General features: G+C 33.9%; 1 protein-coding gene across 7 annotated transcripts in view; it reads right to left on the reverse strand.

The window, feature by feature from the left end:
* The window catches only part of LOC100253161 (187-kDa microtubule-associated protein AIR9), an 88,028-nt gene that overhangs the window by 14,267 nt on the left and 58,425 nt on the right, over positions 1-15,336 (reverse strand). For all 7 annotated transcript variants that reach the window (XM_059740156.1, XM_059740158.1, XM_059740155.1 and 4 more), the window contains 8 exons: positions 13,624-13,819; positions 13,411-13,532; positions 12,749-12,956; positions 6,823-6,896; positions 5,397-5,535; positions 4,742-4,923; positions 3,617-3,772; positions 1,037-1,168 (listed from right to left, as the gene is read on the reverse strand). In XM_059740156.1, coding sequence (XP_059596139.1) covers positions 1,037-1,168; positions 3,617-3,772; positions 4,742-4,923; positions 5,397-5,535; positions 6,823-6,896; positions 12,749-12,956; positions 13,411-13,532; positions 13,624-13,819 — 1,209 coding nt within the window. The remainder of the gene's footprint in view (positions 1-1,036; positions 1,169-3,616; positions 3,773-4,741; positions 4,924-5,396; positions 5,536-6,822; positions 6,897-12,748; positions 12,957-13,410; positions 13,533-13,623; positions 13,820-15,336) is intronic.

Genomic DNA, 15,336 nt, shown 5'->3' on the forward strand with positions numbered 1-15,336 from the left:
ATTTTCTCATGTTTGGTCTACAATGAAAAATACAAAAGAAAATAAAATATAATTAAAATTAGTAAGAAACTTAGCATTTTCAAATTATTTAATCTTTATATAAAAAAGCAAAAATAAGTTAAATAACTTGAAAGAAATATGTAAAATAATTAATAAACTTTAAATCAATTTTTTATTCTCCTTTTCTTACCTTCTATTTTTACAACCTAATTTGCTTCCCTCGCATTTCCCTCAAATTTCCAAGAACCAAACATAGGGTCTAGGACTAGGCATAGGGCGCAATCTAAGAAGCACATTTGAGCGAAGTGAGATGCAGCTTGGGTGCATTCAAAATTTGATAAAATATCGTAAACATGCACTTATACAAATTTGTTATATGCTCATATATACCCAAGCGTGAGCCAAATTTCCAATCCAAGCAACAAAAAAGGCCAAAATCCCAAGCATTTAACAGAATATGACAAAAAATAATGCAATAATATACAATTTCAATAGATAGTAAAAAAATTTAAGAATAGAAATGCCAGAAACAAAGACACTGTTTTATTGTTACAATGACAGATATATTTCAGGAGTCTGAGAAAAGTATAAGCAATTTTCATGTTGACATCCTTTGACATAATGTTAAAGCAAATTTTTGCCAGGAGTTTAAGAAGGAAAAAGAAAGAAAAGGAAGAAGAAAAGAAAAGAAACAAGGCATGCCTCTCCAACAACAATAGCACCTTGCCACATGGCAGGTAAGGCTCCAAAGCTGGGGCCTCATTGCACCTTTTAGCCTAGGTGCCCTTTAATAAGTATGGTTGAAACACAACCTTGTGCTGTGTAACAGTCTTATGTCTCTTCTAGATATCTGCTTTTTTTTTTTTTACAATCAACTAAAGAAAAAAGGAATCCAAAAGAAAACACTATACTTGCATACAGTTTCAATGAAGCACAAGGTTAATTAGAAAAGAAAATTTTATAGCAAGAAAAAATTGCAGAACCTGAAAACAGGAAAATAATAATATATAGATAAGAAATGAACTTCAAAATTTACCAACTGCAATTGGATCCGTTGACGCAGAAACAGGTTGACCCTCCACTCCATCCTCTCTTATAGGAGTATAAATTGCGACCAGCCTGTAGCCCACATCATCAACATTAGCTTCATACATCCTTCCAATTTCCCCTGCATTCTCAAATTTCATTCAGTCATTGGAAAATATGTGGAACTGGATAACTTGATGTAGGAAACAAAATTAAATCAAAGAGAGGATATGCCACAACTTTTCATTACAAATATTTATTATCAGTAGGAAATGTAACAAATTCTCGTAGCCAATGATAAGAGGACTATTTGTGGAGAGAACTCTTAACCACACATATGGACGAACTTTTCTTTCTGACAGCTGAGCAGTGGAAAAAAAATCATTCCTGATGTTTCATTTAAGCTTTGAACTCTTACAATAAGCCACATAAATTGTTTCCTAATAGCTATGCGATCTAAAGGTAGAGTAGTACCTCACAGAACCCTTTGGTATCATCAACACTAGCCCATTTGGATGAGGTTTTCAAGTGCCCCTAGTTCACATGAATGCAAACAAACAGAAAACTCACAAACCGGATGTGCAAACTAGCTTTGTAGTAGCATCTCATATGTTAATAGTAACCCTATTCCATCAGGATTGATGTTGGTGTTAAATTGCATAACTGCAATCGTATATCAAGGGCATAATTCATTAAGAAAGCCTAACGGTTCAATTAATTTTGAGTTAAAACATTAATGTTAATTAAGTTTTCTCTTTACCCAGTGACTTCCTATTTTTCAAACGTGTTGAAAAATTTCAAAACTTCATCCACAATAGAAGGGGTCAAACGAGGCTGGGTAATACCCATGATGCAAAACAGCTTCACCAATTACCACATTGAAGTTGGATGGAAGGAAGTATCTGGCTTGCCAGTAATCTACCCTCATGCATATTAAGAGCAAAGGGAAAATGGTTACCTGGATTAGAGAATAAAAGAATCTCATTCAAGTGATGTAAATGAAAACTAGGATGTTGGGGATTCCACTGTGATGCCTCAGCTACTCCATGTTCTAAAACCTTAAATCAGTAATAGTATGCATGTTTCTACAGATGGCCAAGGATTGAGAATTATTCAAAGGTGAGAAGTGCAATAAAAAATTTTCAATTACCAAGGAAATTCACAAAATTGTGCAAGAAAGAAGCCACTGATGTTTTACTAGTCTTTTTTTTTTTTGGATTGGAACATAGTTTTAAAAGGCTCAAGGCGCAAAGTCCTCACAAAGCCTGAGGCACACCTAAGGCACAAGCTTTAGTGAAGTGAGGCGCACCTTATTTTACATATATATTTTTATTTAATATAATCAAGTGCCCGAAAATTTTCCCTCTAGTTTTCCCCTTCTTCTTCATCTTCTTCTCTTCTTCACACTGTTTGGGAGGCTAGGACATGTTTTTTTCTGTTTCACAGGTCCAAAATGACAATATATTGGGTTTTGGAAAAAGAACAAACCAAAACGGCGTCATTTTTGGCCTCTTTTTTTATAAAAAAAAAAAAAATCAGGTTCCAGTATTTAAACGCAGTAATTTTCTGGATTCAACCCTGCAAAAAATTTAAATACCCAGTCCTGCACAATCATGTTCCAGTATTTTGCTGCATTTGTTGGACAATCAGCACTAAAATTCCAAAAATCATCCAACTCTATCCACTTTTGTTGAAGGAATGAGACGTAAATTTTTTGCAGGGTTGAATCCAGAAAATGATTGGCTGAAAGTTCCTATTTTGGGCTATGATCCTCTGCCATAATCTTAATCAGATCAATGTGAAAATCTATGGTTGGTAAAGTGGTAAGCAGGGTATGTTTCAAAATTCACTTATTGAGAAATCTCCTCTAGCCTCTGCTCACACTCTAGAGATTTGGTTTCGTGCAAAGCAAGAATTGGAATGACAATGTCATTCCTTTCCTCCCATCCCACATTGGTTTGCACAAATAACCCAATGTTTGATCTCATTGCCCTTGTGTAACCTAAAAGAAATGTAGGCAATAAAAATAATACTATTGAGTTGGGTTTGATAACAAGAAATCATTGAGATTATATTTTGAAAACAATGTAAATAAAATAAAATAAAAAAGAAGGAAAATATAGCTAATCATGTTCATTATTGGGATGGATCAACTAGATCTGAGAATTAGATGGATCATAGACCCGATATCTGTACACAACCTTTAGCTTTTCATTATTTTCCCACTACTACAATGATTCTCTTCTATATCATTCTTCTTTTAGTTAATTAAATAAATTTTCAGAATACTTAAAAATAAAATAAAAAAATCTAATCATGCATTGCTGGAGCCAGGATTTATAAAAAGAGTTCACAGGGACGCTTCGATTTAAAGTCATTTGTTAAGAACAATCTTTCAGTAATGTTCCGCACAACATACACCCATCAAGTTTATATATGTTGCATTCATTTTGCAACTATGATGAAGTATTTGATAAAGACAAAGTTAAATAATAAATTAAACAAACAGATCAAAGAATTCATAGAATTTACCAAAAAACTGAACATAAATGCTTGAATTGTATAGCAATAACACAATGACCAGGCATACCAGGTATAGATATGAGATCAGGACTTCCGACCATCGATCTAAGCCACTGAATTCTACTTTTGCCTTCCTTCCCCCCACTATAAATGCCACGAACAGCATATAAATTGGTATGGAAACCCCTTCCCTCAATCTCCAATTTGTCTATTCTAGGAATCCCTGAAGAGTGGGGGAAAAAAGGCAGTCACAAAGATGCAAAAGAAATTAATGCTTCCTTGTAAATAAAGGAATAAATAAACCATTACACATCCGCTCATGCAGAAAAAAGGGGACATTTGCAAAACAGACAAATCATAAATAAATTCACCAAAAAGTTGGTAGTAAAACCTCAACAAAAACTTGTGAAATAGAGGGATTTCTTAAATAAACTTGTGAACAGCAGAAAAACATTAAATAATATTGAAAAGATTAATTAAAATATTTGAAAAGTAAATATTTGTTAAGGTGGAGGAAAAAAAATCGCAAGTGCCAGGAATTTCTTTAAAAGAGTGACAAAAAATAATGGAAAGCAACTATATATTGTGGTATTTCTGCCCCAAATTTTCATGTTACTGCAGTGAAATCTAAGCATGGCCCTCACCAAACAGACACAAGCAGGATAAGAACATAGAAAAGATTAATGTTCAAGAAAACAAACTATCAAAGCAAGACATCACTGTTACATAATAGATCAAATCAAAACCACATCCAGGTTAAAGTGATTATCATTTAGTCAACAACAGACAAATTTCACAAGGAAACAGGATGAAGCAACTTGCAATTTTCCAATTTTTGTAAACAAGAAGCATTAAAACAGGATTTTAGTGCAAAAATATTTGCACTAGAAACTGTGGTAGAATGAAAAATGGACACACCTTGACAGGCTAATATCAGTCTATCATCACTTCAGTCTAAAATGAAATAAGAAAATGAAATATGAGCTCTAAGTGAAATCCACATCCTCAAGTCAAAACAATTAAAGGAATGGACATGTATTTTTAATTCTTTGCATACTCCTTGAGTAGCAAGGCCCTAGGCACCCCAAAACATTACAAGTCAAATCAACAGGTTAAAGAAAGGAAATCTCATCCAGTAAATTGTTCAAGACAGTAGTTTTCAGTAAGTTACTGCCTTAAAAAAGGAAAAGACCTGGAGAAACAGGAGCACTTTCAGCATATGCCAGGTCACTTGACCTTCCGAAAACATCAGTGACAATGCATTCACATCTCAAACAGCAACCAATGTCCTCCAACCGGACCTTATATGAGCAGGAACGCTGCAAAGGTAATGGCTCAAAGGACTTGTTATCTCCCATTTCTGTCGAACAGAACCTGCAGCATACCTTGTGTCATGTACAACAATAAATAATATCTTCTAAATAATTAGCATCATAAATATGCTTCCAAAAATGTGGTACAGTTTATTTCACTCCTTGAAAAACAATCTTCAGGCCTTCCAGGTGTACATGAAGACATAAAAGGCCAATGTGGAAAAACCTAAATGAGACAGATGAATGGCATAATAATAGAATTTTCATCTGCTTGGTCTGCATATTGATTGCAAAAAGGAAAAAAAGAGATAAACATTGTAACAACTTAATCTATATTCAAAAAGCAACTTTGAAAAAAGTCTTTTTGGTAAAGAATTTTTGAGTTCTGTAAAAATTGAAGGTATTCATTTCATATTGCAGTACTAGTTTGGATAACTTCACACTAACTGAAAACTTACTGCAACAGAAAGATGATTTTTATTTCTAAGAAGAACCCCAAAAGTAACCATAAAGAACTGGGAAGTAACACAATACCACTGGTATTTAACATCTTTCTTGTACTTGCTCCACACATGCTGTTGAGTCTCAGTCTCTGGAATCACTTCAACGGCTGTGAGGATATCTCCTTCCATTGCCTTTCCCGTGAGAGCAAGCATCTCAACTTTTGGAAGCTCTAAATTCAAAATAATGTCATTTTCTTGAGCTTCATTATGAAGGAAATATTACTGATAAAACACTTCAAGATGCAAAGAACAAGAGAAGCAAGACAAAAGACTATAAAGGAAATCAAGTCACTGAACCATTCCTTAAGGGAATAGAAATATAGCCACCAAATATTTGTTCTTAAAAGTATGCAGATTACAGTGGCACCATACTAAGTGGAAATTTTTTTTCTTTTATTAGAAACAAGAGAAGTATATATTTATATTAATGAAAGTGTGAGACGGATGAGGACTCCACCCCACTACTACAAAAAAACCTGATCATAATATGATTGACCTCCTCTACTATACAAGGAATGTATACAAAAGGTTTATACTATAATTGCAACTCCTCTCAAGGATGTCCAAACCCTTTTGATTTATACACTAAAAGCTAGTTGAGTTGGATAACATTGAGAGGAATACCATTAAAAGCCTTGGTGCACAAGGCCCAGGAAGAGGAGTAAAAGTCAAGTAAATCCCACAACCCTTCCATTATCCTCAAAAATCCTAGCATTTCTCTCTTTCCACACAATCCAAATATACTAAGTAAAAGTTGTACACTAGAAAGAGGCACATCTGCTTCAATAAAAAATGGCAGTAAAAATGGAAAAGAAATCAATGCCAGCTGCAGGCCAAATAATGAGTCTGCTTGAAAAGAGCCCGTCCATTCCAATATATAAGGAAAAGGACATAAACAGAAACCATTCTCCTTGATTCCATCACAATCCAGAGAAAAATCAAATACCTAGAAGCTTCCATAAACACTAACAGTTGAAAGCCAAAAAAAAAAAATGATGTTTCTAGAAATGTTGAGCATTTTGATTATTAAGCAAGGGACCTATATTTGTTTATTTTTAAAAAATTGGATAACTTTATTAAAGCTTAGTGCCTTTAAGCATATGACTTCTAGTATAAGGTGGGGAGAAAGAAGGCATGATGTGACAAAAACAAATCAAAACAGCAGTTAATAATGTTTGTTGTCTCCCATTCTTTATAGCAGCCTATATCCCTTATTTTTTCTTTGATAATACATGACTAAAATAACCATGCAACAAAAGTTCAATTGCATTTTAATTAACAAATGTATTCAAATGACAGAAGAAGCTGCAAGATGGAACCTACATCAAGAACTAGTAATCAATTTAATAGGAAATTCCAATATCTTGCATGTCAGGACTCTGATGTACATTCCATTTACAATATAATGGAGATAATACAGAGTAGAAGCTTTGGCACTATCAATTGGGACTAGTTACCTGGGAAAATAATCTCAGTCGGCTCAGATAATCTCAGCTCTCCAACAATAGAATCTGAGCGAACTGGAGTATACCTGTGAGAAGCATTTAAACAGGTTTGTTGGAATAGAAACATATTAAGCAAAATAAATAAATAAATGCTGATAGAGAAACAAAATTTAAGAATCATATCATGTGCCCTAAGCAATAAAAATATGGACTTTACGTTACTGGGAAAATGATGATTAAAAAATAAATAAAAAAGAATTATACCTCTATACATTAGAACTCAAAATTGACATGTTGAAGGCCTTAATGTGATCATTGGATGTAATTTTGCAAGCATCAAGCATGGTAGTAAAGTGGGTTAGGGAGAATTTAGTGTCAGTAGGTAAAAATCCAGAAAATTCATAAAATTTGCAAATAGGCAAACTTTGAATGCAATGTGCCAGCTTCTAGTGTTGCCACCTTCTGCCCCTATGCAAAGGCATATTGTAGTACTTAGGGCCAATATATCACACATAAGATCTTCATTCATACATCAACCAAATTTAAGAGACAATGCTAGAAAAAAAAGTCAACCTAGAGAGAGAGGCAGATAATTATGGAGAAAAGGGAGAAAAGAGAGAGGATTAGAATTTTTCTAGAACTGAATGTCTTTCTGTGAAAGATTGAAATTAGGAAAGATGTGATTCTGAATAAAGAATTAGGCAATCTCGTAATCAAAGGGATTTTGTTGTAATTGAGCTAGGAAAGTCCCTAATTTGGGTTCTAGGATTTTTGTATATATATATATATATGTGTGTGTGTGTGTATGTGTCTCTATACAGAAGAATTTTACACCTTTTATTCTTCAATCTCTCTTCTACATGGGTGGGAATTTGGTGAAAACAAAGTTTGGTAGCAAGGTCCAGTGTAGAAGCGGAATTTTAAGCAATGGCCCAAGGAGTCTGTGAACTACCATGGTTGAAGATTATTTTGGAAGATTTGAAGATTAAATGGGATGGGCCAATGAGAATTTACTGCAACAATAAATCAGCAATCAATATTGCACATAATCCAATGCAACACGATCGAAGGAAATAGATGGAAATTGACAGGCATTTTATCAAAGAAAAACTAGATAGTGGATTGATCTGTAACCCATATGTATCAACTGACCACCAACTTGCAGATATACACACAAAACATTTAAGCAGTACAAAGTTTCAAACAAGCATATCTAAGTTGGGAATGGAAAACATCTATTCACCAGCCTGAGGGGGAGTGTGGAAGATTGAAATTAGGAAAGATGTGATTCTTAATGGAGAATTAGCCAACCCATAATCAAAGGGATTTTGTTGTAATTGATTTAAGAAAGTCCCTAATTTGAGTTCTAGGACTTTTGTATATAAATATGTGTATGTGTCTTAGTACAGAAGAATTAAGAAAAAGAATTTTCTAACTTTTATTATTCAATCTCTCTTCTACACTTTCCCTTATTTGAGGCACTAATTCATTCTCTACCCAATTCATTTTGAATTATTTAAGTATTCTACTTTTACCAAATCAGGGTTGGTTCAGTAAAATTATGTTGAACTTCTATACACTCTTAGTTAATAGAGATAAATGGAAGAATAACCAACGGTTCCTTTTTTCTTTTAGTTTTCATTGAAGCACAAAAAATTGAGATATCAATTTTGAAACGTCTTAGAGCTTAGATTCTTCTCAAAGGTGGGAGATTCCTATGGCTTGTTTCAGTGGTCATTTTGGTTTTAGAGGTTAAGTTGGTTTATGGGGACAATCTCAGTTCCCAGATTTTGTTCATGCAAGTTAACTCCATGTTGAACAGAAGGTTTTGGGCCAAAACATGACTATATTGTTGCATCATTTACTTTTTTTGTTTTTAATAAAACAATACATTTGTGCTGCATGCAAAAGAGAATTTTTTTAAAAGCAAAAGACTGAGAAATCCTTCAAAGAGAAAGAGAAAAAGTCCAAGAGATCAGCAACAAAATCCTCAAGAGTCAAAAGCCTTCATTTTCATCCCTAAAAAATATAAGATAAAAAATTTTAAATAAAAAACAAAGGGGGCATGAGATTCCCAATAAAATCAACTAGGGATGATGCTCCTCTGTTGGAAGAAAATGTTTTTTCTTGTGTATAGTACCAAGGCATATAAGGTAAATACACATGGGCTAACTTTGACATGTGTCTGTAAAATGACAATAACTCATACTCGAGAAAAATCTAAGTTTCAAACAGTTTGTTGCATTGTAAAGGGGATCCATGGCACCCTGGTGCAATAAAGCAGCCCAGGTGGATGACCACACTAAAGCTAGTATTGGCGTATATTTGTACTGCATGCAAAAGTGAATTTTCTAAAAGAAAAAGGATGAGAAATCCTTCAAAAGAGACAACAAAAAAGTCCCAGACATACAACAACAAATTTCTCATAGTCAAAGGCCTTCACTTTCATCCCTAAAAAAATAGATTATAAAAAATTTAAAAATAAAATTATAAAAGTAGGCATGAGATCCCCAATAAAATCAACTACAACATATTGTCACAGAATGATTCAAATGAGCCTCCCCATGGGCTTATATAGAGTCAGGAAGCTTTTGGAGACTCCTAGAGTGGGAAGAGTGTGAAACGTTCTAGAGAAGCCTGGAGGAATCCACACAATTCTACACTATGGTGGAAGGCATAAGAGGAGTCCAGGGCTTTCTAGAGAATTCCAGAAGTCTCTTGTATATCCTTGTACATAGCCTTGTACCTAGAATGATGTAGGACATTCTAGAATATACTTGAGTTGTAAGGAACCCTCCAAGGTTCCAGAAAGTTCCATTGGTGCCTATAAATAGGTGAGGGCCTCATTTGGCCAAGGCACCAAGCAAGTGAGCTTCCAAGCACTTGTAAAAGCTTTCTTGAGTTAATAAGAGCTTCCATTCTTTAAAGAGTTGCCTACTAAGCTTCTTAAGCTTTCGAGTTGTGAGCGTCTTAGCCTAGCAAGCTAAGCATTAGGAGCAAGGCTGACTTAGCAAGATCAAGCATCTTGACTTGCCTAAGTGCCGCACGAGCTTAGTGAACGACTAAGTCCGTGACAATATGCTTCTCTTCTGGAAGAAAATGGTTTTGCATGTGAGTAGTACCAGGACATAAAAGGCAAATACACAAGGGCTAAATTTGACATGTGTCAGTAAAATGACAATAACCCTTATTTAAGAAGCATCTAAGTGTCAAACTGTTTGTTGCATTGTAAAGTGGATCCATGTGACTTTGGTTCTATATAGAAGCCAAGTGCAATGACCACAATAAATTAGCTTTTGCTTATAATAGAGAATAAAATTAGTATGGGTTGTTGGTAATAGTTAGTGGTGGTGGTGGTGACGGAGTAAGTGGGATGTCTAATATTGTCAAGATTGCAGTGGATACAGTTGTTGGATAGTGGGGAAAATGGCAGCAGTGAGGATGATTGAAAGTAGTATAAGACATAGTACAAAAATATGAAACAATAAAATAAAATTTCTTGTCTGTCTCCATAAATTGCTAAACTCGTACATTTAAAAGAATTATGAGAGCTTTTCATTTTTTTTAAAATGGTGTTTCTTGAAAACTTGAAAAATGTTTGAAGAAATGTATAAATGTAGGTGAATATGTTTTCACAAGTGTTACCATTCAAGAAAGGGGAGAAAACAAGAAATGGTAATACAATCAAATGAACCATAAATACCAAAACAATAAACAAATAAATAAATAAATAGCTAAACTTATCCTTGAATCAACCCATTGCACAATATTTCAGATTTCGCAAAAAAAAAACTAGCATTTTATAAACAAGTCACTAGCAGAGTTCAATAAATAACATGAAAGCCACTTGTTAAGACCAAACAACAACAATATTTTATTTCACCAATTCATTGATAGAAGATCCCTTTCATGTTTCTATACTCAAAAGTGAAAAAAAGAAAAAGAAAAAGAGTGATCCCTTTTAGAGTCTGATTGTTAGGGCAGATAGAAACAAAAATGATTTTGTCCAAAGGACAGAGTATATTTTTCATGATATATTGATGAAAATATGCAGGCTGCTATTTCTCCACATGTTGAAAATATATTGATATAGTGATGGAAGGCAATTTTTCAATAATGAGTTGTTTTCCATTTGTCAAAAAGAAGGGATCATTCAATAGTTTTTCATGTACTCATACTCCCCAACAAAATGGGGTCACTGAGAGGAAAAATAAACATTTGCTTGTGGCTACTAGAACTCTACTTTTCCAAATGAAAGTAACAAAATTAGATTGGGGTGAAGCTATTTTGACAGCCACTCATTTAACTCATTTCCCCCAAGCCTCCCATTACATCCAAGTCACCACCCATACAAGAATCTCCCATTTCATCTCCTACTGTAGAAATTGAACCTGATCTTATTGTTCCAAAGGAGGACTCGCCATCTAAAGAGCAAGATAAGCCATCTCCACTGAGGGTTTACTCAAGGAAGAAAAAGCCTATCATAGATCCAAAGCATGCTCAACTATTGGAACTAAAACCAAGTAATATCAATTCTATTTCAATTGAATCAAGTGCTTACAATGATGATTTGTTTCTTCCTATTGCACTTAGAAAAGGGAAAAGAACATGTATTCAATACCCCATTCTCATACTTTCAATTCTTTTGTCTCCCAATTGCCTATCATAGATTCCTAAAAGTGTCAAAGAGGCCTTTTGTAATCCAAACTAGAAAGAAGTTATGTTGGAAGAAATGAGAGCCTTGAAGAAGAATGAAATTTGGGAGATAATAGATTTGTCTAAAGGGAGGAAGCTTGTAAGTTGTAAATGGATCTTCACAATCAAACATAAAGTTGAAGGATCTTTAGAGAGATATAATGCTAGGTTGGTATTCAGAATCCACTCACACTAGTAGGATAGATTACCATGAAACTTTTGCCTCAATGGCTAAAATGAATAACATTAGAATTTTAATTTCTCTTGCTAATAATCTAAATTGGATCTTGCGGCAATTTGATATAAAAAAATGTTTTTTGCATCGAGATCTAGATGAGGAGGTTTACATGGAAATTCCACCTGGTTTCATAGATAGGTTTGAAAGGAAAGTGTGTTGGCTCAAAAGGTCATTATATAGCCTTAAGCAATCCCCTAGGGCCTTGTTTGATAAATTTACAAAGGTCGTGATGAGGTTTGGATACAAACAAAGTCAACGTGATCATGCACTTTTTTATTAAACAGAGACCTCAAAATAAAGTAGTTGTTCTAATCATCTATGTAAATGATATAATTGTGACAGGAAATAATCAAGAAGAAATAAAAAATTTAAGGCAATATTTGGCTTCTGAATTTGAAATCAAGGATTTAGGAAGGCTTAAATATTTCCTTAGAATAAAGGTGACATATTCAAGAATAAAAATATGCAGGCTGTTGTGTAGGTTGTATATATGCAGACTGACAGTTCTTCCCTAATTATCTTATTGTTGTAAATATGCAGGTTAATATGTAGGCTGTAAATTCTCCTAGAACGGTGGCTAGACTGATTTGATAGTTTCCTAAAATAATTTTATACAGATGTATATATTTCCTTGCTATAATCTCAATATTTGTATTAATGAAATTCAAATTTCCCCACATATTTTTCACACATAATTTTATAAGTGTAATATTTGAAAATTAGTCATGAAAAGTGATGAAATATTTATATCACAAACATTTCTAGAGAACCTTTTAATATTTTCATGAGATTTTAATAAACTAGAAATTGTACTAATTACTACACAAGTATTCCTGAATTTCTCAAAGAACTTTCTAACACAATTATACAACCTATGTAAGGGTACAGCAATACTGATTTGTACTTATAGAGCTTAAAATGTCAGAAAATAAGAGGTGTTGTAATCACTGTCTTTTAATTGACACCATTTAGAATAACAGTAAAAGAGAGAGACAGAACAGTTACCCGAACAATAAACGGCAATTATAATCGGAATCTGTGACTTCATAAGTGCTAGAGTTAGCTCCATTAATAAGAATGATAGTTCCATCAGTAGTTTCTCTATACCAGCTAAACAGGCTTGATCCCTCATACCCACCAAAATATTCTCCTTCTCCACAGTAGATAACCGAAGACAACTTCTTCACTCGAACATTAGAAACTATTGGGAGAGCTGCCATATTTTCACTTTGACTTGTTAACAGAGAAGTTTCAAAACAAATGAACAGGAACCTCTGGTATGGCTTAGCACGAAAGTCACCAGAACAGACAATATCAAGGGCATAGCAATTGCATAGGACCAACAATTTGAGCAAAAATATGGTACCACTTGTACCAATATTAACCATAACAAACAAAAATCAACTACTCATGATATAAAAATCAACCACTCAGGATAAGCACATGCACAAAAAAGTACCAAAAACTTTGCAACCCTCAGGAAAAATATATAAGAATGGCGGTACTGATCACCAAATAAGAGTTACTTAGGCATAATACATAGATAAGGCCATTTAACCTTTGGTTCTCATGTTAGCCATTGTTACTGCCAGAACATTGATTAACTACCCTCATGGTCACTGGAAAGATAGATAAACTATGATAGATATGAAGAACTAGAGTTGTACCTGGGTTAACTGGAGAATTACAAATTGAGACTAATGGTTTTCCACATTTGCCATCTGCTCGAGTGGGCAACCAATATAAAGCCATATAAGCCCCCACATCTTCCAAGGATGGAGTATAGGTTCTGCCATATGGAACATCACTCAGATGACTTTATGCAGGATAGAAACACAAATACCAAAAACTTAAACCCATCACCTTATATCAGAACTTACAATGTTTTTCCACACGTAACAACACCATCACAAGTATCAGATATATCCATGAGAGAAGAGCTGTCCAGCTTATTCTTTGTTCGGTACCAAATATACTCTCCAACACCCTCCTGTCCACCAAAGTATGTCTTTTGTGGAACCACATCCTTATCCTCACAGCAATCAGGAATTATAAGCTCCAAACCTGTAGGCTCCCCTGCAGAAAGAATACATATGTTGGATAGAAGTTCTAAGTATTAGATGAAAGTTTCTTTCATCGGTATAAAGTCTTAAAAACAAGCAAAGGAAAAGAAATCCTTCCAAAAATACAAAGTCTCATGAAAAACAAAAATGAAGAAAGCATTCCTCAAAAGATCAGCAAAACAGCCATACAGCTCAAGTATGACAAAAATGTTTCAGAAAAAATTTATGATAACAAGGAAATGGATAATGAATACAGCATAACAAAAATGTTTTGGAAAAAATATGCTATAACAAGGAAATGGATAGTGAATACAGTATAACCAAAATAATGCACAACATGTACTGCATAATTTTTTTATTTTTTATTTTTTTTGATAAAAAGAATAAGAAGGGGGAGTAAAATGAAGGGAGATTTTCCTTTCACACTATAATGGACAAAGAAACCACCAATGCATATAGGAATTACTGTAAACTCTTTGGTGACAAAGAATTAAAGCAAAGCCAAGAATAGATTCTATCACATCTCTCTGATCAATTTCTTTTTAACTTATACTCCTCCTGTTCTCCTTAATCCAATTCCCTACAACATAACCAGAATGGCACCACAAAAAAGGATTATGCTTCTAGCCTCTAGCCAATTCCCATAACAAAAACATCCATCTGTTATTGTGCAATAATAATTGCTGGTTGTTTTGTGGGGATTGCATGCCCTTATTAGTGAAAATTATATGTTGAAGCAACTGGTACCTGATGACCATTATAGTTCAATAAATTTGCCTATGGTCAAAGTTGAGTTACAAAGAATGATAAAATACCCATATGCTTGTGGCAAATTGTGACACCCTGATGCATTTTAGACCAAACAAAGTTTACCAAAGTTAACCTTAAGGCTTAAGACCAGATCAAATACTCCAAAAATAAGATTGAGATTAGAGTCCCATATTCTAAATTAAACAAGAAAAATAGTGTCATCAACATTCATAGATGTCAACAAGCTCTTAACAAAAATGGATATTATTTGCTTCCGTATTCAGAAGAAAGAGATGAATCAAAAGAATCCTTCCTACTTTAACTTTGTTAGAAGGCAGCAAGCTCTTAGCACAAAGAATTGGGATGGCCATTAAAGAAAACTTGCTAGCCTTTTTGGAAGAGCCTGTTGAGAGAGAGAGAAAGAAGAAAAACCTTAATTCTCATTCATGTAATGTCTACTTACAATTGAGAGATATATATATACAAGGCTAGGAGTCCTAACTACCATACATGTGACCTATATTAACAAGGAAAGATAATATACTATAAATACATTATATTCAACACTCCCCCTCAAGCTGGAGCATATACGTCATATGCACCAAGCTTGTTACAAATATATTTAATCCTAGGACCTCTGAGAGATTTAGTGAAGATGTCTGCTAGTTGATCATTTGAATTGACAAAACTTGTAGCAATACATCCTGATGCGATCTTCTCTCTAATAAAATGACAGTCAACTTCAATATGCTTGGTCCTTTCATGAAAGACTGGATTGGA

This window comes from Vitis vinifera, chromosome 10 (genome assembly GCF_030704535.1).
Source record: "Vitis vinifera cultivar Pinot Noir 40024 chromosome 10, ASM3070453v1".
NCBI classification, from domain to species: Eukaryota; Viridiplantae; Streptophyta; class Magnoliopsida; order Vitales; family Vitaceae; genus Vitis; species Vitis vinifera.